We start from the raw sequence: 21,309 nt of genomic DNA on the forward strand, positions 1-21,309 counted from the left end.
CTACTGGGTCCTCTCTCTCCCTGCTCCATGAGCTTTATCAAACCTCGTGTATTATATATGAAGTAAGCTAATAAACCATATGAAGAAAATCTTTATTGAAAATGTGTAATAAATTGACATAAATAACAACTAAGTCGGACATAATTAAAATCAAGAATAATAATAATAATAATAATAATAATAATAATAATAATAATAATAATAATAATAATAATAATAATAATAATAATAATAATAATTAATCGCATGTTTTTCAAAGCACTGCAGTTAATGGAAATAAGCCATTTTCTGACTTTTTTGGGTTATCCCAGGTTCTCTACACATATGCTGCTATGTATGATAATCTATGTAACTGTATTTGTGTATACCTGAATCAACTTACTTACTTACACTAATTATTTTAAGTTTGAATTATCGTGTTCAATGTTCATGTTGAAACACATTTACAACTTGCAACACTCAGTTTACACAGTTTATAGCGTACAATAAATATTCGGATAATCCACTGAATTGCAGTTTAACTGTTTCGGCTGCTGTTTTTTATTTGCAGCATATGTCTCCATTAATTTCGCTAGCATACCGTGTCTATGAACAATCCTCTAGGACTTGGTAGATCTTCAGTCTGAAAGCTGATTAAGGTTCTAATTTGTTCAGGACAGACTGTGTTCCACGGAACTGGACAACCATGATGGGTAGTGAACACAATGTCACAGTTACTGTGCGCTGAATGATGTGAGTATTTCCTCCAATAATAATATGTTTCTACAAGTACATGGTATACAGGCCTAGCTGACATCTATGACATACTACTATATAGAAAGCCCCTTGTTATGCTGAGCATTTCGGGAAAATTAGGTCAGCTTTGTCCCAGGATGTGACCCACACCAGTCGACTAACTCCCAGGTACCCATTTTATTGATGGGTGAATATAGACAACCGGGGTAAAGAAACACGCCCAATGTTTTTTTCCTCATTGGGAATCGAACCCGGACATCGCCGTGTGAAGCTTTAGCCACCAGGTCACGGGCCACCGCCAGCAATGAGTTTATTAAGACAGTTTTACTAGTGAGCGTCTGTAGCATTTTTCCAGGGTATCTGCTGGCATATTGTTATGTTTGTCAAGCACACTTACTAGGAATACATATTGGATTTAGTTACCCATACACAAAACTTGTTATCCATGTTTTCTCTGGTTTGTTTCACTGGCTCTGGTAAACTGACACAATGTCATCAGTTTTTCCTTGGAGCTTATTACTGAGTCCAACGTTATATCAATATATTTTTTAACAGTTATATTGAACTGAAAGTTTGCAATTGTTGCTAGAAGCGGTGTGGATACTTCATAGGACGTGTCATGACAAAAATTATTTCTGGAAGATATCTCGGACATATATATCTTCCAATATTTTATTACATGTAAGCTGCACATTGTATACTATACGAAGACATACAATTTTTGAATTAATTTAATTTGACATATTGTAACTCACAAAACAGCTCAAAGGTATTATGGTGTTCAGTGAATCTTGTCTGGCAGATATCACAAGGTTTTGATTTTTTGGAATTTAATATTCTTTATTGAAGAATTCAGTCTGGCAAGTTGTGGTTTCTCTCAGAACAAGACAACTCTCTCTCTGCTGTGTCCACCAAATTTCTTATGTTCCAGCACCACTAGCATTAATTCACTTAGCTACAAGAATTTAATATAGAACGGTTTTTTAACCTCGGAATTCTTATGTTTTTGAAGGCTTCATGCTCATCGGTATCGACTCTTATCTTGTAGACTAGCAATCTTAGTCACTCCCCAGGATGCTGGCTAAGTTCAATGGCCGTCGCTTAAGTCTCACATTACAGCACCACCATCTATTGTTAGTCCCTGGACTTCGTGAAGTCAGTAGTATGCCCAGCAGCAGACGTTAGAAATCTAAGAACTTCTTTATAAATGGCTATGAAGTAAACATGCATTTAAGAAACTGATGGCTTCGATCAGAACATATACTGCAGATTCACTCCCTTAACCGGTGTCGTTTGATATGCTTGTAGTATGTTATTGGATACACTGAGATAAGCCCAGTGATTTCCGTGCTGCTTCACCCTCAGACACCAATGAAGATACTAATGTTATGAGTGTGTCATTGTGAAGAGGGTCACTTAGCACTTGATTATTGTCTCCAGGGTCAGTGAAGATCGGCTTAGCGTACTCTCCTTTCCATGTCTCTGAGATGATAAGGAGAGTACGCTAAGACAAAGAAGACATATCATCTCTCTCAGATGGTATGTCTTCTCTGAGCCTTGAGCAGCTGTACCGTAAGGTTAAGGCGGAGCTAGAGGAGACTAGAAAGGAAATTCAGCAGTTCAGGAGTGCAAGGGTCTTCCCCGAACAAGTAAGAGAAAAACCGGCAGCGTCGATGGTGGAAATCAGCCACAGCGAATGCAAACTGGTGGGAAGGCAAGGGCTGAAGATGAATATGAGGAAGGTCCAGGAGACTTGTGGAGACTGCTGATTCCTTCTTTGTGATGCCTGACGAGTGTGGGGCGGCCATCGAAAACATTACAACGGTGACCGCTAGTGAAGGTAAGGATGTTGTCGGAGATTCCCGGGGTAAATTTATGTACAGGTCTTTTGTTACTAAAGTTTAGAGGAGGAGGCAGAGGCTGTGTTTTCCTGGCGCAAGGATGCAGATACTTGACGGCATCATGATTAAGACACATGTGCAACATTTAGGTATCTTTATTGCCAAGACGTTTCGCCTGCTCAGCAGTCTTCTTCAGTCGAACGCAGAGGTGACTAATATATTGGAGATTTGAGGTGTTCAGTCCTTCAGCCTACATGGCAGGTGTTCAGTTTCGTAGTTTTGTCTCTGATTTAGATAGCAGTTCCTAAGAATGCGAACAGATTAACTGCATTTATATCAAGAGGTGTAATAACATGGAGATGGTTGCTTACATAGGAGTCACCTGAGGTGCAGTACTAGGAAGCATCTTACATTTAACTCTATGCTTTGTATAGTCATTGTTGCTGCTTTTTGTGGACGTAAGACTGGAATATATATTAAGTGTAAGTGAAGAGAATTATTATTATTATTATTATCACCATAATGACAACCTTCAAAACTAAGGACGCCAAGCCCATGATGATTCTCTTCAAATCGCTTGTGCTCTCTAGGCTGGAATACTGCTGTACACTAACGGCCCCCTTCAAGGCTGGCGACATTGCAGACCTGGAGAGTGTACAAAGAACTTTCACGGCACACATAAGTACGATAAGGCATCTAAAAACTACTGGGAAGGGTTGATCTGTATTCCCTCGAACGCAGGCGAGAGAGATACACGATAATATACACTTGGAAGGTCCTGGAGGGATTGGTACCAAACCTGCACACGAAAATCACTCCCTATGAAAGCAAATGACTCGGCAGAATATGCAACATTCCTCCGATGAAAAGCAGGGGCGCCACGAGTACACTGAGAGACAACACAATAAGTGTCCGGGGCCCAAGACTGTTCAGTTTCCTCCCAGCATATATAAGGGGCATTACCAATAGGCCCCTGGCTGTCTTCAATAAGGCACTGAACAGGCATCTAAAGCCAGTACCCGACCAACCGGGCTGTGGTTCGTACGTCAGCTTGCGTGCGGCCAGCAGTAACAGCCTGGTTGATCAGACCCTGATCCACCATGAGGCCTGGTCTCAGACAGGGCCTCGGGGGAGTTGACCCTCGAAACCTTCTAAAGGTAAACCATCATCATCATGGAGGAGCGCTAAACCCAAAGGAATTATACAGCGCCAGTGGGAAGGAAGGTATTCAAGCTTAATTCAGGGAACTGGAGCACAGATCCAATTCCCTAGATCAAGAGCCCCTCACCAGCATCAAGGAACCTCCCTTGTGGGGGAAATGAATGAAAAGAGGTAATAAAAGACGAATTCCATCACAGATTGAAAAAATATATAATAATAATAATTAATAGCTCTGAAAAGCGCAAAATTCAAAAGGTTGATTCGGAGGTATAAAGTCGGTGAATTATAAGAACTAAGGTGCACGAATTCATCATATATGCATTCTGGTTAATGAAGGTCTTTTTAGGATGGCCCAAGAGCTGGAACTCAACCAACTCAATGTACAACAGGGTGAATACACACATAAAAACAGATTCTCGTGCCATGATGGGGGCACGGAGGTCCTTCCCTGACTGTATCTTTGGCATTGCAACATTTACGTTTGCGTGAATTACCATAACCAAAATAAAAGAATAATTTTGTACTGGCACATTAAAGTAGAATATCGCGTTTTCTACAGCTAAGTACCTATTGAAATTAATATAAACTAGGTAAAAAGCTGGGAAATGTGGGGTTTAGAGAGATAAACAAAGGAGGTGGTGAGGCCTAAGCCGGAGCCAAAGCTAGGGGGTCGTTAGACGGGGAACGGGTAGAAAGTGAAGTTAGGAAGGCGAGTGACCAGTCCTTGTTGAGCACTGGTGGTGGTGACGTCTGTGGTGAGCAGTACTACTCTCCCACACTTGTTAGTCTTACTCTATACCACACTCATCATACCTCTTTTATCCCCCCACACTTATTTCTCCTGCCCTTTCCCACAATTATCTCTTGTGCCCTTTCCCACACTCATCTCCCCTGCCCTTTCCCACACTCATCTCCTCTGCCCTTTCCCACACTCATCTCCCCTGCCCTTTCCCACACTCATCTCCCCTGCCCTTTCCCACACTCATCTCCCCTGCCCTTTCCCACACTCATCTCCCCTGCCCTTTCCCACACTCATCTCCCCTGCCCTTTCCCACACTCATCTCCCCTGCCCTTTCCCACACTCATCTCCCCTGCCCTTTCCCACACTCATCTCCCCTGCCCTTTCCCACACTCATCTCCCCTGCCCTTTCCCACACTCATCTCCCCTGCCCTTTCCCACACTCATCTCCCCTGCCCTTTCCCACACTCATCTCCCCTGCCCTTTCCCACACTCATCTCCCCTGCCCTTTCCCACACTCATCTCCCCTGCCCTTTCCCACACTCATCTCCCCTGCCCTTTCCCACACTCATCTCCCCTGCCCTTTCCCACACTCATCTCCCCTGCCCTTTCCCACACTCATCTCCCCTGCCCTTTCCCACACTCATCTCCCCTGCCCTTTCCCACACTCATCTCCCCTGCCCTTTCCCACACTCATCTCCCCTGCCCTTTCCCACACTCATCTCCCCTGCCCTTTCCCACACTCATCTCCCCTGCCCTTTCCCACACTCATCTCCCCTGCCCTTTCCCACACTCATCTCCCCTGCCCTTTCCCACACTCATCTTCCCTGCCCTTTCCCACACTCATCTCCCCTGCCCTTTCCCACACTCATCTCCCCTGCCCTTTCCCACACTCATCTCCCCTGCCCTTTCCCACACTCATCTCCCCTGCCCTTTCCCACACTCATCTCCCCTGCCCTTTCCAACACTCATCTCCCCTGCCCTTTCCCACACTCATCTCCCCTGCCCTTTCCCACACTCATCTCCCCTGCCCTTTCCCACACTCATCTCCCCTGCCCTTTCCCACACTCATCTCCCCTGCCCTTTCCCACACTCATCTCCCCTGCCCTTTCCCACACTCATCTCCCCTGCCCTCTCCCACACTTCCCCTCTCCTCTCCCACACATCTCCCGTCCTCCCACACTACATACGCCCTTTTCCACATCAATCTTTCCTGCCTTTTCCCACACTTCTTTCCTGCCTTTTCCCACACTTATCTCCCCTGCCTTCTACACTTATCATCCTTGCTTTCTCCCACACATCCCTGCCCTCCGAATACTCATCTCTTTCCTCTCCCACACACACATCCCTGCCCTCCCACACTTAACCCTGTTTTTTCCCACACTTATCCTTGTCCTCTCCCATATTTACCATCCTACACTCCCCTACCTATTCCATACTTTTAAATCCAGAGTTTCACTGCTATCGGTTTATTTTCTTGAGGTGTTTTGTTACACGAGTGAAGATGGTTATGACTTCTGAAAAAAGTTAAATAATGATATGCAAACAGGAAAACAACGGAAAATGGGTCAGAGGTAATCTTGGAGAGGACATGGGGTTATCTGCATGTTCAAGGCTGGTGGCAACTGCAACGCAGTTAACATACTGAGACAACTTGTATTGAGACAACGTTTAACTATGTAGAGCTTTATCAAGTCATGTCTTAAATAAGCTCTTCGAAGAGCGACACGTCGTCCCCGTAAAAGCTTTGAATCTATGACTGACATACCATAAAACTTCCGGAGTCGATGAAGACAAGTTATTGAAAAAAAAACTATATTAAAAATAATTTTAATGAGGTAGTGATCTTTTGAAAAGGAAAAAGACTTTCGGGCGCCGGAGGGAAGATTTAAACTGTACACTCAACGCTGACGTGATGCATGGACATAAAACTGGAAAAACAACGAAGTAAAAGTGGACTCGGTGGGACAAGAAACTGTAATTGATTTAAGCATCGTCCTTCGCAGCTCGCGGCTGGCACCTAACTGTTGCAATCAGGGGGATAAGGAGGGAATGGTCTGGTGGTACCATAGAACAGAACAGGAGAATCGGTACTTCCCATGTCAAGGGAGGACCATATTCTCCTATCACTGCCTACATGTATAGGGGATAACCTGTCCCTCGTTCTGTTACTGCCTAGCTACGTCACTGTCTTCGATTAACCAGTTCCATTATTATCTCTACGAGGTGACGATACACTAAGCTTCACAGTATACAATCTGTATACTTTAAATAAATGTATATTATATTCACGGGGATGCGGGAAACCCGTAAAGGTCATACAGCGCCTGAAAAATGGGAGGTAGTCACGTTTGATCTAAGAAAGGGTAGATCTAATTCCTTTAATCCAGATCCCTTCACCAGCAACAAGATACTCTCTCCCCTTAAAGGCAACTGAGGTGAAGTTGTATGGTAGTACACAACGACTTCTTGATGTGACTAATTCATTATGTTACTCGTAAATATAAAAATTGAAATCATGTTCTCACTTTTCTCATATTAATAAAAAAAAGGAAAATTTGAATCTAGGAAAGCTTGAACTAATAAGAAATTTAAATGTACTTTCTCGTGGTGTATTTTTCTTTTGTCTGTTTTCTGGTGTTACGTTTTCTCTCCGCTCTTTCCTTCCCTTTGCTTTCTCTTACAAAAAGCAAGGCTCGTTCCTGCAGCCGGAGTGTCAAGCTCAGTGTGAGAGAAATTTTTGTCTCGCCAGTGGCCTGCAGGGTAAAGAAAGTTGTCTTTATCTCAGCTTTTATCCCCCCCTTGATTTAATCCTGTCACCTCACGACCCCTACCTTACTGCACACTTCTGCCAGTTTGAAATTAGGCAACCGAGTCAATAATAGAAGTACAGGGCTGTGACAGACATAACAGACCTGGTGGTACCCAAAAGTAGAACTACTAGGAAGTACACAGCTTTGTGAAAGGCAGTGGAGCAAAAGGAATAGTTTAAGGACCCCAATGGATATGTCACTGACTTTTTTGGGTTATCCTAGGTAGTTACACATATGCTTCTATGTATGATAAACTATGTAACTGTATTTATGTGTACCTGTACCCGAATAAAAACTTAATGATTTAGTAGAGGTAGTGTAGCCTACGTCTTTTATTCAGTTATATATCTGTATTTTTTTATTATAATATCGTATATTTTTCCCTTGTTTTAATGCCAGCAGTTGCTGAAGCGTAGGGAGAGATCCTTCTGCTTTTCTGTCCTTGACACATACACGTATATAATACATGATAGTCCTAAATCTAGGTAGAAGTAGATACTTCTCAGCAGATAGGCTTGATGTTAACTTTTAAGTCCTCTGCCATCTGTCTTTCCTATGTACTCGATCCACGCCCTTCTCTTTCTCTCTCACCTTATGATTCCCTACCTCACTTCACACCTGCCTCAATCCACGCCCTTTTTCTTCTCTCACGACCTCTCATTCACATTCCTGCCTCAATCCACGGCCCCTTTCATTCCCTTCCTTAACATATGCCTCCTGCCAGGCCTCACCCCCTAACATACAACACCTTCCCTGCCTCACCCACCGTCACCCGACGACCCCTCTTTCACCCCCTCCCTCCATGCATCCTCCATGGCCATGAGCTTTTGCATGTCCACACGGATGTGCATCGTCCATGGCCACAGTAAAGGAAGTAGTTAATTTCTCATTTGCCTCTGTTATTTAGTTGTCGATGAGCAAAACAGTAGCAGGTGTGAAGACACATAAACAGAGGTATGAGAGAGAATCCAGAGTTGAGCAATAATTTTTCATTAATTTCAAAGGAATTTCAACATTTAATAAAGTTTACCTGAAGTCATGGTTCACAGACGGCCTTGTGGTGCCACCTACAAACATCTCCCAAAGAAAACGGAACTGATGTAAAAGACGGAATTTGTTTTGTTCACGTTATAAACGGAGCATCACTGTGGCTTCAGGTATATCTTAGTGTGATGGGACTTAGTATTAATAGTATTAATATACGGAATAATGTAGAGATAAGTGGATGGTTTAAAAATGAACAGAAGCGAATGAAAACGATATCCGGTTTGAGTGCTGGTTTAAGAGACGAGAGATGTGGGTATTGAATTTGTCGAGATGCCAAAAGATACAGATTATTATTATAAATTTGCCGAAAGACGACCAAAAAAAGGGAATCGCTACTATAAAAATGATTTGTATTGCTCTACTTTTAAAGAATGAAATACCAGTACAGAGTATCATAAATTCTAATGTTTTGACAAGTCCTACTCCTATCGTCTATATTATTGTCCTGGTGTTGGATGCTGCATGCAGTTTAACATTCGGCCTTTAGTGTTGCGCTTTTAAGAGTAGCCTTCAGTGGCAGGAAGGAGAGACGTGATTATAAGTAAGCAAAGATCTAAGTGATGTGTTAAAAGATCTATGAGGCGTCTTGATAATAAGGTTAACGTAAAGATGCACATTGCTGACGTAGACCAACTTGACTGGAAAGATTGCATATGATGTCATATTTAAAAAAGATTTGTCCTTGCGTTCCAAGAAGGTGAAGGAGTTATTGCTTTCACTTTCTGTGTTCTCACTTAGTAGTAGTTACGGAGGTTGTGTCTCAGCTCCTGACCCCATATTTTATTCATTATTGCTCCAGTAGCCAAGGAAGAAACCCCTTCCAACCACACAAAAAAATAGTATTTAATAAAATCATCCACAAGGGAACTGCTCTTTCCAATCACAAAATGATGATGTAAGTGCTGGATGATGTAAGTGTTATCAGATTATCGCACAGAAATTAATAGTGATAGAGAACAAAGGATGGAAACTGTAATGTGTGTGTGTGTGTGTGTGTGTGTGCGTGTGTTGTACTCACCGAATTGTTTGCGGGGGTCGAGGCTAAGTTCCTGGCCTCGTCTCTTAAACGCTGGCATTATTGAAAATGTGTATTGAGTTTGCCTTTACCACTTCCTCATCTATTTCATTTATTTTCCACTCTTGAGACTAAAAAAAATATTTGCCTCTGATTTCAGAAAAGTCTGCCCCTATCTGTTCTGTCAAAGCCTCTTAAGAATCTTATATGTCGTAATTATGTGTGCTTGGGAAGGGGTGTATGATACTATCCTAAGTGTGTGTCTGGCAGTGGGTGTTGGCCCATGAAACATACACACCCATCGAGAGAAAGTAGGCGAAGGATCAATATTATACTTCTGGGTCACTATCATCTTGGTTATAGATCACCATCATCATGGTTATGGATCACCATCACCATCATCGTCATGCATGTAGGTCACTATCATGGTTTAGGGTTACCATTTTCGTCACCATCAACTGCGGAGATATTGATGTGAATTCCACTGTTCAACCTGTCTCCCTCGTACCATGATGCTGGCGAAGGGATTTTGATCCAGGGAACTGGACCTATCCTCCCCTTCAATCAAACACGATTACCCCCTCCCCCATTCTCCTGACAGTTTATGACCCCTTCTGGTTTAGCTCTTCCCCGTTAGTATTATGATGATTCACGTCTAAAAAACAGCATAATCGTAACTATTTTGTGACAGCATAGTTTTAATTTTATTTCCAGATAAGACAATGATTACAAAAGTAGCGTCAGATGTGGGGAGGATCTTCCTGTTGGTGTGTCTGGTCTTCAGCGTCCCACCCTGCAGCACCACCTTCAGGTATATTTTGAAACTCATTATACCTTCAGGTATAATGTTTCATACTAGTGTATGAAACTCATTCTTCGTGCCTTCTCAAGAGATTCAAATTCATTTCGTGTTGGGTGCCATTACTGAGGCTAGAAAGTTAATTAATGTTTATAAAATTTCGATGTGTCAGATCGGTTCAAGTGATGTTTGAGTTATCGATGATACCCACATTATCAATGTTGATTTTATTTTGTCATACAGAACAATATAGCTTTCTTGATATTGTTTGGGCCAAAGCTTAACTCCAAAATTTACTTTTTTTTTAATTTGTACAATGTAATGCATTACAACATATACGAAGCAAAAATTTATATACATGTGTGGAAAACACTGTATATATTTTCCAGAAATTCAGTATTTATATGTATATAAATGGCCATACTGTATTTAATAACATTTATGTCATAGAAAATGGGAAACAGCCTGGGGAGAAGGGAGAGTCGCCATTTTGTTTGAATTGAATAACACGTTGTGAATAATGGGAAGAATTTTTCGTGCTCTAGAGGTTAAAATTGGGCTGACACCTCTCAAATAGGAGGCGAAATTGTTGGATGTGCATTCCTGCATAATTTGAGAATCAGGCGACAGGACAGGACAACTCCAGGAACCTCAGATAAGCTGTCTAAATTATGTTTAATTTCTGGCCAGTAAATTCTTCATAAATGTTGGCAAAAGGGGGGGTCCTGTACATGACACATTAATCTCCAGTCAAATTGGTGAGTGTTATGATTAAGATATATTCTCCTTCTGTTGTGTAAATGTGTATATATGTGTATCTATAATTTATTATTTTTAATATACAGTCCACAAATTTATATATTTACCAGCATTCCTGGTGATACAAATCATTTATGATTAATAGGTCCAGAGCAACTTGTGGATATGACAGTGGTAGGTATCGAAGGGGGACATTTTTTGCGACCTAGGTGTCCCAAATTCCTACTTGTCTATGTAACTCTGATAAATAATAATTATCTTTGTTATCATTTTCTGTTATGTACATAATGAGTTACATTCAGATAAATGCAATTTTCCACATGTATATATATATATATATATATATATATATATATATATATATATATATATATATATATATATATATATATATATATATATATATATATATTATATGCACGCAGAAAACCACGGGGGAGTTGAATAACTAGACCTTTCGTGTTGCAATCAACACATCATCAGAAGCTTGTGATAACGATATTTATTGAAGACGTTCTTTCTATAGTTATAGAAAAATCCGTTGGAAGGTAATTATTTAAAGTAAATTAAGTTATAACTCTTCAGTTAAAGTTATAAATTTATAATGTCGGGACTCTAAACGTGGACTGATCTTAAGTTTAAGTTCACGTTACAGTGCCACCTCCCACTATACTTTCCACCAGGTCATAGGTCACGCTGCAGTATTAAAGTTATTTGATTTTACCCTGTTGTGGCACACTCGTCGCAATGCTTCTCAACCTCTCCTTCAAGGGAGGAGCTGATGAAGGGCTTTTGATATAAGGAACTGGAGTTACCATTTCCTTCCTTGCATCAAGCCTACCTTCCTGGAGTTTACCTGGAGAGAGTTCAACGCCCCCGCGGCCCGGACTGTGACCAGGCCTCCTGGTCACACCTCCACAGCTCCATATTAAAACAAGAATAAAGAAACGCTGCAGTAAGCCTATTCAATGGCAGGTGTTAGAGTGGTCATGTTCACACACCAAATATCCACGCAGGTAGTTATCAAGTCTATTTTTAACCTCTGGAAGTTGACCTGACAGTTTATCTTAGGTCGACCTGGGAAACCTGTCTGACCACTAGGTGGTGACTATTTGTCAGGAGAAATATGAACATTATTCGTGTTGGGGATCTTAGTCATATACTGACCAGCTTAGTAGAACTTTTTAATGACTGGACGAAGCTCTAAGCTGGCTTCCTGCTTCATCATTTGCAGAAAAAGATTTTTTTTCACTTAGAAAAAATCTTCAAATTGTTTTACAAATAGATGTAAAAAATTGTATAATGTTTTTGAGGGCACATAGATGGGAATGCCTATGTTTTGAAATAAGTAAGATGTGATAGTAGATTTTCCACTCCATATACGGGTTTATGTACGGAGAATAAGACACAAGAGATTTCGTCCAGTCTAACAAAGAGCAACGAGAAGGAAGACATACAGGAACCAAAGGAAATGGTGCGAAGTAGTTGTAGTAATAGTAGTAGTAGTAGCAGCAGTAGTAGTATTAGCAGCAGCAGTAGTAGTAATAGTAGTAGCAGTAGTTGCAGCAGCAGCAGTAGTAGTAATAGTAGTAGTAGCAGCAGCGACTTTGATCTTTCCTTTGGTGAAAGAGAAATATTTTTAACTACTTTGGTGTCTGGCAGTACGTACTAAGTATGTCTTGGTGGTAGTTTCTGTATCCTAATAATGTTAAACATCGAAGATCCAATTTTTTGCAATAATTCACCATGTTGTCAGAATTATATGCCCTGGGTTTACTTTAATCACATATTTTAGGGATTAAAGTAAACTCGGGGATGTTTTAGGGATTACAGGATCCTTAGCTGATGGTGTACAAGTAACATGTTGCCTTAAATCCTCGTGTAGTCGATAGATTTTGAACCAAATAAACCGACCAACCCATATAAAAAATCAAAGGTACGAAACATTAGTGTTCTAGGAGTGTGACTACTCTGTATGTCTCAGGTTAACGAGTCCATGGGGATGGAGGTGTATAAATGAGACATGCGTGAAGCAGGAGAACGATGGTGTTCGCAGCCTAGCTGATCTCAGCACATGTAAACTGACCTGTGGTCAAGACAGCACCATCTGGCCCTCACCCACAGGCTTCCTCAAAATAGCTCCACAGGTGAGTCCTTGTTGAGATAAAACAAGCTTTGATAAAGACACTTGTGGAACAGTTAGGTATTTTCATTCCGAAACGTTTCGCATACACAGTAGGCTTTTTGAAACGTGTGTCTTACTTATCAACTTATTATACCATTATCATGATGAAAATTAGACACAACATACCATTATCATATTGAAGATCGGTTTTATTCAGAAAATCCTAGGTCATTACTACAGTATGTGGAAAGATTTTTTTTAAATGGGGTAAAAACTTTGCTTTCTAGTGTCGAGAGACACTTGTCCTGTTTAGTGGCAAATAAAGCACTACTGCTTTTAGGAAATTTGTAAATAATTTTCCAGACAGCATTATAAATTTGTACAATAGTTTAGAAAGTAAATAAGTCTTGTAGGCATACATTAGTGATAAATTATGTAGATCCAACCTAAGGTAACCCAGTCAAGCCATTAGAACATACAGAAGGAGCACTGCAGCAGGTCTATTGGCCCATGCTAGGCAGGTCCAAGTCACACCTACTCATGTACCTGTCTAACCTGTACATGAATAGTACACAATACCAACAAGAGTCTGAAGCACAAGCAAGAAAGCTGGCTCTTCTTTTGTCTATAGTTCTATTGTCTTTCATTTATGTCCTTAAATTTGTATTGTTAAACCACTGGTTGGCGAAAAATCTACAATAAAGATACCCAGATGTTACACATGTGTCTAATTTTCATCCTGTCTAACCTATTTTTAAAGCTACTCATTCTGATTTGTTTAAATCGGAAGTATTAAAGGTTCATCATGGTTTTGAAAGAAGTCGTGATTATGACTTTGGACTTTTTAATAAACTATTGCTGGGGGATGTGAAGCAGTTCCGGGGAGTTGAGAAAATCCTTGCGTGTGTTACGAAATTATGATATATTGTTAGTCGTGAGGTGGATAGTGATGTTGATGGGTCTGGGTGGCGCAGTTCCAGGTGTTGATTGTAGTGTTGTTTTTAATAGAGATGGCAGTAGAATTGTTGTTAACGGTATTGTTGGTAATGAAAGTACTTTTGAGTTGTTACTTAGATTACCGTTGATATTATTGGTAATGTAGATTTTAGAGGTGGAGTATTGGTAAAGGGTTATAATGAAGTTTATGCTGTTTTACCGAACAGACTGTCCACTTCCTGATAATGAAACATTCGGCCCACTTACCCAACAGACTGTCCGCTTCTTGATAAAGTAACAACTCAACCCTTTTATCCAACAGACTGTCCACTTCCTGCTGGAGTCCCTGACGCTGCGAGGGATAACAGCTCCGACGGATCAAGTAAAGGAACTGGTAGAGAAGGCCTTCCATATCTTCAGAGACAATGTGGGAAAAAACATACCTGAGGGAGGAGGCAAAGCAACGGTGATGGGCCCCTTCCACAAACAGGTATTAAAGGGGGAAAACTTCACTTAAAGTGTCTTATAACATTAAACATATATTTAATAAATACACAACCAAAAATAAATGTATTATTAAAAAAATATAGAGCAGCTAAATTAACAAGAATATTCCGAAATAATGCATTTGAAACATAATTGTCTCATTGGAGTCTGTAGGTCACTGCTTAAAGTTATTATTATTATTATTATTTAACTTCGGCCGTTTCCCCACCGAGGCAGGGTGACCCCAAAAGAAAGAAAAACCCGAAAAGAAAGAAAAACCTTTCACCATTCAACACTTTCATCATCACTCATACATAATCACTGTCTTTGCAGAGGCGCTCAGATACGACAGTTTAGATGTCCCTCCAAACTGTCAATATCCCAAACCCTTCCTCTAAAGTGCAGGCATTGTACTTCTTATTTCCAGGACTCAAGTCCGGCTAACCGGTTTCCCTGAATCCCTTCACAAAATATTATTACCCTGCTCACACTCCAACAGCTCGTCAGGTCCCAAAAACCATTCGTCTCCATTCACTCCTATCTAACACTCAAATAATCGGTTTCGATCCAAGGAGGTGGTCACTGGTTAGTGTTTTAATTAATCTTTGTGAGTCATTCAACACAAGGATTGCTGGAGGCTTGATACTCCGTCTAATAATCACCATGTTCTTTAAACCATGAATTAAAGAATACGTTCGGATTAATGTCCTTTGTTACAAGTATGGCTTATGCATTTAATACAGGATTTCTAATGTGACTTGTGTTTTTATAATACTTATTTTTAATCGTGAACAGGTGACCAGTCATCGTGTGTTCGTAGCTGTAACTGTTACAGGAAGAGTCACTAGACTGTCACTGGAGACGTCAGAGGCCTACACCCTGGGCATCACCACCCGGGGGGACGTTACCAATGCTACAGTCCTCGCTGGTGACTTCTTCGGCGCACGTCATGCCTTGGAGACGCTCTCTCAGCTGATCGAGTACGATGAATTGGCTGGCGTTCTTCAGGTAGGCTCAGCTGGCTTGCGTTTTTAGGTAGCGCGTTTTTCAGGTAGGCTCAGAGGAAATCCTGATTGCCAGGGCCAGGTTTCTGACTCACGATTATGGAACGGAGGATCGAATGAACTACGGGTTTACGGCTTCATATACTACTACTACTACTCCTACTGAGGAATGCATAGTGCAGCAGTATTTTATTTGTGTAAATGTAGGTGTATGCAATATATGATGTTTATACTATGCCACATTTGGTGAAGAACTATACTGAATTGAACCAAAACTATTAATACTACTGCTACTACTACTAATTGTTATTATTGTATATCAGGATGTTGAAGTATACTTTCTTATGTGTCGTCATCTAATATACTTGGCGTTAACAGATCGTGTCTACGGCGGCAGTGGTCGACGCTCCAGTCTACAAGTACCGAGGCATTCTCCTTGATACCTCCCGAAACTTCTTCAGCGTGAGGGCCATTGAACGCACCTTGGACGCAATGGCGGCCAGCAAGCTCAACACACTCCACTGGCACATCACAGACACACACTCCTTTCCACTGTACCTTGAGAGCCTACCCAGAATGGCTTTCTTTGGCGCCTATTCACCCCGTGAGATCTATCGGGCGGCAGATGTTCGGCACCTGGTGGAATACGGTCGTGTGAGAGGGGTTCGGGTGCTGCCTGAGTTTCCTGCTCCTGCCCACGCAGGCAACGGGTGGCAGTGGGCCCAGAAGCAGGGTTTGGGCAAGCTAGGTGTCTGTCTCAACCAGGTGATTTATTAGTTGCTTTGAAAGAAAAAAAGACAGGTATGATAGGACACATATTTACTGGAGATTAAGACTAATTTCACATTTCGCTAACATGAATTTTGAAGCAATGATCAGGGACATGGGCGCGAAATGACATGCAGATAATGGCTGGCTCTGCTATAAGTTTTTGTGCTATCATTACATTTTGTTTTAACACACTTCTATAATGTGCATACAACTCTCCAAGGAGGGAAAGAGGGTACCTTCATGCTGGTTAAGGGCTCTTGATTCAAGGAATGGTAGATACCCTCCCCCTTAATCAAACATGATTATCTTATGTTCCCCAAATGTAGTATGCCTTTCTCCCTATGGGTATAGCACTTTCTCTTCATTATATTAATTACAGTAAATCTCTTCATTCATCACAGTGCCACTGAACTTGACTACCTGTTGAGTTTCTCTGATGATTAGGAAAATGAGTATCACAGTGTCAGGTTGATTGGTTAATGGAGTTTAAATACTTGACAAAACTATGGTCATTAAGGTAGCACGCAACCTTTAATCAACAGATTCGTATATATACTTTGATCCCTAAATAAGGATTAAAGTAAACTATCAGTATATACATATCAGTGCCAGGTGCTAGAAAATTTCCACGTAATTATAATCTAGTATAGGTAGAGGAAGGTTTAATGTGTGATATTAGTTTGTGAATGTTATCATAAAAGATTTACTAAGATTCGGGATTCAGTAAAAAATAGCCTGATAATGTTTATAATGAATTAAATAATTTGGCAGTCAGCCTGATAATGGTTTTAGAAAATGAAATATCACGATGTGACATGTACTTAAATTGACTGTCTGTAGAAAAATTATTGAGTGGTATGCTTGGTACAGGAGCCGTGGCAGTCATACTGTGTGGAGCCGCCCTGTGGTCAACTCAACATCATCAACAACAACACGTACAACATCTTGGCTCAGATCTACAAGGAACTGCTGGACATTTTCTCTCCGCTTGACCTGTTTCATTTCGGAGGAAGCAAGGTAGCTAATGCTGAACTTCACCTTTTCTTATTTTTTTATACGAAATGCTAAACATGAGTCATTCAGATGAGGGGTGGAAGCTCAAGCTATCATTCACTAATAGCAGTACAGTCATGCACTACTACTAACATATATGAAGGATTAACACCATCTGCTTTAGCCTAGTAGTGAGAATCGCGGCTCGGTTCTGGTTGAGAAGACTAGGAGTTACATTAAACTTTCCAACCAGAAACGAATGAAAGACTGTCACTCTTGTATACAATTTTTTTATTTCTATTTTTTTCAGTCTCCTAAAAGACTAAACTCATTTTAACTTGATGTCAACATCTGTGTCACCTCAGCTACCAAGGAAGGTGTCACTGGCATTCAATATCCCCTGTCCCCTCATTCAAGCATATCTTATGAGAAAGAATAATGGTAGAGATTAAACTGATACAATTGTTTCTTTGTTTTCATCATTTTCTTTCAGACTCCCACAGTGAGGTACCCCTATCATACTGACGGCTTGAAATATAATCAGGCCATATTAAAATTAACATGTTTTGTAATAAGTTATATTAATGTACACGTGACACCTTTAGTAGTGTATATTATTATTTGGTGGTTTCACTATCACTGTCGTGGTATCTCTTCCCAGGTGAACCTTAACTGCTGGAACACGACAGAAGAGATCGTGGCCCATCTAGAGAAAGAGGGCCATGGCCGAGACCACGAATCGTTTTACAGACTTTGGGGAAGCTTCCAGAAGTCTGCTCTCGACCTCCTTACTCAAGCCAACCAGGGTAAACAGATTCCTGGCATCTTATGGACCTCTCAACTTACGGAGAAGGATCGCATTGAGAGTCACCTAGACCCACAGCAATATATCATCCAGATCCTAACGAATAGGACTGATAAGATGATCAAGAGCCTACTAACAAAGGGTTATCGGGTTATCTTCAGCAACCAGGATGCCTGGAATTTGGGATGTGGGTTTGGAAACCTGAGTCCTAGTGGTAAAAGTTGGTGTATTAACTACAAGGGCTGGCAAGCCGTCTACGACAACAGTCCGAACAACATTTCAGCAACACTTACTGGATCTTCACACAGAAATCTTATTCTTGGAGGAGAGGCAGTCCTCTGGAGTCATCATGTGGACGACACCACTCTAGATTCAAAGGTGAGTAATATCTTAAATAACCTAATCTGTGTACATTATACTGAAATGAATAATAGGCTATGTTAAAAATATGCTTTGTAGTGTTGTTGACAGGAAAAACACTTTGCAGAAGAAGCTTTTTTAAGGGGGAAATTTTCGCTCTGTGTAGAGTTTCATAAAGCTCAGTAATATTCTAAGTAGAACAAAACATTGTCCCAATAACAGCTTATTCTGCAAAATGTCTTCTTCACTATTGTCGGCAGCACAGTAAACCATTCGGATCCAGCTCATTGTATTTTTTATTAACACTGGCCGTTTCCCACCAAGGCAGGGTGACCCGAAAAAGAAACACTTTTATCATCATCAATTCGTCACCATCTTGCCAAAGGCGTGCCTACACTGCAATTAAAAACCTGCAATATATCAACATACCTTTAGAGTGCAGGCACTGTACTTCCCACCTCTAGGATTTAAGTCCGGCTAACTGGTTTCCCTGAATCCCTTCATAAATGTTGCATTGCTCGCACTCCAACAGCACGTCAAGTCATAAAAACCATTCGCCTCCACTCGCTCCTATCGGACACGCTCACACACGCTTGCTGGAAGTCCAAGCCCCTCAAACACAAAACTTCCTTTACACCCTCATTCCAACCTTTTCTAGGACGACCCCTACCCCGCCTTCTACTACAGATTTATATGCCCTCCAAGTCATTCTATTTTGTTCCATCCTCTCTGAATGTCCAAACCACCTCGCCAACACTTCCTCTGCTTTCTGGATAATACTTATAGAAACCATGGTATATATTCTTTTAAAGATGACATGTGTTAATATCTGCTCCAGCTTTGGCCCCGTGGAGCGGCTCTGGCTGAGCGCTTGTGGACCAACCCAGACACCAACTGGGAAGCCGCAGAGACCCGCTTCGTCCACCACAGACAACGACTGGTCAGGAGGGGTATTATGGCCCAGCGTGTCCAGCCCGAATGGTGCCGCCAGAACGAAGGTCACTGTTACCTGTGAGCTGTCACCAATGATCTACAAGGAATATATTAATGTTTATTTTACATCAAGGTGTAAAGAGTGGTGGGACCAGGTCTTTGATGTTAAGCTGGTGAGAGAACCTGCTTCTTCAATTGTATTTTTGTTCATAGTGCCACTGCAGTGTGCCTGTGTGCAAGACGGTGCATTAGTTTAATTTTTGTGTTAACACGTGGAACTACGATGGTAATTATAGGGATTATATTAAATGAATGCATGATATTAATTTTCTATGACAGCGAGTAGCAAGGAAGTCTAAAGGTGTAAATAAATTAGCTATATACACCTCTCAGTGTATCCATGCTGAAAGATACGCTAAGAGGTGCAGACACACACACACCCCTTTATAGGTATGTACACAGACACACTTTTTAGTGTACATGCTCACCTCGGTGTATTTACACAGATATCTCGCCTGTTTGTATACGCACACGGAAATGTACACACCTCTTGTTGTATATACGCATACACGCCTGAATGTGTGTACACTGATAGATAATACCTCTCGGTACAAACTCCCCTGTGTAATCAAGTTATACACCTCTCATCGGTGTTATTAATCCAAGTTACTGGAACTATTTGTTATGTAAATTTTTCACCTGCGCCATTTATCAGCTAAATAAATCAGTAGCAAAGTAACCAGAAAAATGTCGAATAATTTTAGCTAAATACACCAGCTTCATTATTATATTAAGAATTCCTTATATTAAGTACAACTATATATTAGATCAATGAAAATATATATGTTGTATACCAATGAAGAATTATAAGATGAACTGCTGGGTAGTGATCTTTAGTTATTTTTAATTGGGATGAGCAACCTAGCTCCCTTAACCCAGAGGATGTTGAAGCAGTCACTGGTCCGCATTTGATAAAAGTCGTATCAGGGAGACTGTTGTCATGTGTGTTGTCAAGACAGTCGTTAATGGTATTTATACACTTGTTCTAGGGAATAATTATATTTTTTATCAAAACAGTATAACATAGGCTTGGCCCATGTCCATTTATTTTACTGACTTGCCAAATATTAGTGCAAAATTAAGTGTTTAACTAGTGCTATTAAGATACATCTTGAACAACGATAACTACGAGATTTTTAAGATAATATTGAGGTAACTTAAGAGAGCGATGACTACAACACCTGTCAAAATAATAATAATATGGAAGGGCCCCACTTATGCAGCAAGTTAGGTTCCTGGTTACGGCTGTAAAGCTAAAATTGCTGTAAAGTGAAACAGTTTTCTTCACTTTCAAATGTATATAAAAACCTGATAACATGTTTATTAAGTGAGCAGTAAAGCTAGGCCTAAAAAAATGCATATACAGTACACATTATTTACCTTAAAATATTTTCGTCCTTAGCTTATAGTGAGTGGTGAATATATTTATTGTAGGAAATCTGAATAAATGGTGAATAGGTATAATTGAAAACCGCTGCATTAACAAAATGCCGTAAAGCGAATCACTGTGAATGGGGGAGGGGATCCTCCTGTATCCGGAAAAAAGTCGATTGAATGAATGATTGTGAATGTGTTTTATTTTTTGGCTCATCCCACCTTACCGGGAGACAGCCTTTTGAATTAAAAAAGGGATAGAAAGTATAATAATAAGTTAACATATGACTTAAGACTAGTCAAGAGGAACTTCTGTACTTTGGCAAATAAAACACGATCACCACTGCAGGGTTGTGTCAGACACGGCAGTCTGCACCTGCAGTGTATCTTCTCTGTAGTACTGTATTCAAGTGCCTTGATGCTGTTGAGGGCTCTTAATCCAAGCAGTTAGGGGTACTCTTTCCGTCTATCAAACCTGATTACCTCTTATTCCCCAGGCACTGAATTACCTACTGTTTCAAATGAAATTATATGATGTGAATTATGTATTAGA

General features: G+C 40.8%; 1 protein-coding gene across 3 annotated transcripts; it reads left to right on the forward strand.

The window, feature by feature from the left end:
- The first annotated feature begins 4,437 nt into the window (after window positions 1-4,437).
- LOC128699402 (chitooligosaccharidolytic beta-N-acetylglucosaminidase) lies at window positions 4,438-21,309 on the forward strand. Of its 3 annotated transcripts, none has more exons than XM_053792077.2 (9): window positions 4,438-4,492; window positions 10,066-10,162; window positions 12,894-13,056; window positions 14,293-14,460; window positions 15,252-15,464; window positions 15,839-16,225; window positions 17,102-17,248; window positions 17,886-18,407; window positions 19,228-21,309. In XM_053792077.2, exons 2-9 carry the CDS (start codon window positions 10,074-10,076, stop codon window positions 19,402-19,404), a joined length of 1,866 nt encoding a protein of 621 aa, XP_053648052.1. In that variant the 5' UTR covers window positions 4,438-4,492; window positions 10,066-10,073; the 3' UTR covers window positions 19,405-21,309. The 3 variants fall into 3 exon arrangements, with proteins under 3 accessions (XP_053648052.1, XP_053648053.1, XP_053648054.1); XM_053792078.2 differs by having other exon boundaries at window positions 4,461-4,518; XM_053792079.2 differs by lacking the exon at window positions 4,438-4,492 and adding an exon at window positions 8,759-8,877.

Source organism: Cherax quadricarinatus, chromosome 61, assembly GCF_038502225.1.
Source record: "Cherax quadricarinatus isolate ZL_2023a chromosome 61, ASM3850222v1, whole genome shotgun sequence".
NCBI lineage: Eukaryota > Metazoa > Arthropoda > Malacostraca > Decapoda > Parastacidae > Cherax > Cherax quadricarinatus.

What these genes read in the sequence shown, in the direction of transcription:
- LOC128699402 (XM_053792077.2), top strand. Translation starts at nt 10,074, where the DNA reads ATGATTACAAAAGTAGCGTCAGATGTGGGGAGGATCTTCCTGTTGGTG. An exon ending in CCCTGCAGCACCACCTTCAG is followed by an intron (nt 10,163 to 12,893) that starts GTATATTTTGAA and finishes TGTATGTCTCAG; the next exon opens with GTTAACGAGTCCATGGGGAT. An exon ending in AATTGGCTGGCGTTCTTCAG is followed by an intron (nt 15,465 to 15,838) that starts GTAGGCTCAGCT and finishes TGGCGTTAACAG; the next exon opens with ATCGTGTCTACGGCGGCAGT.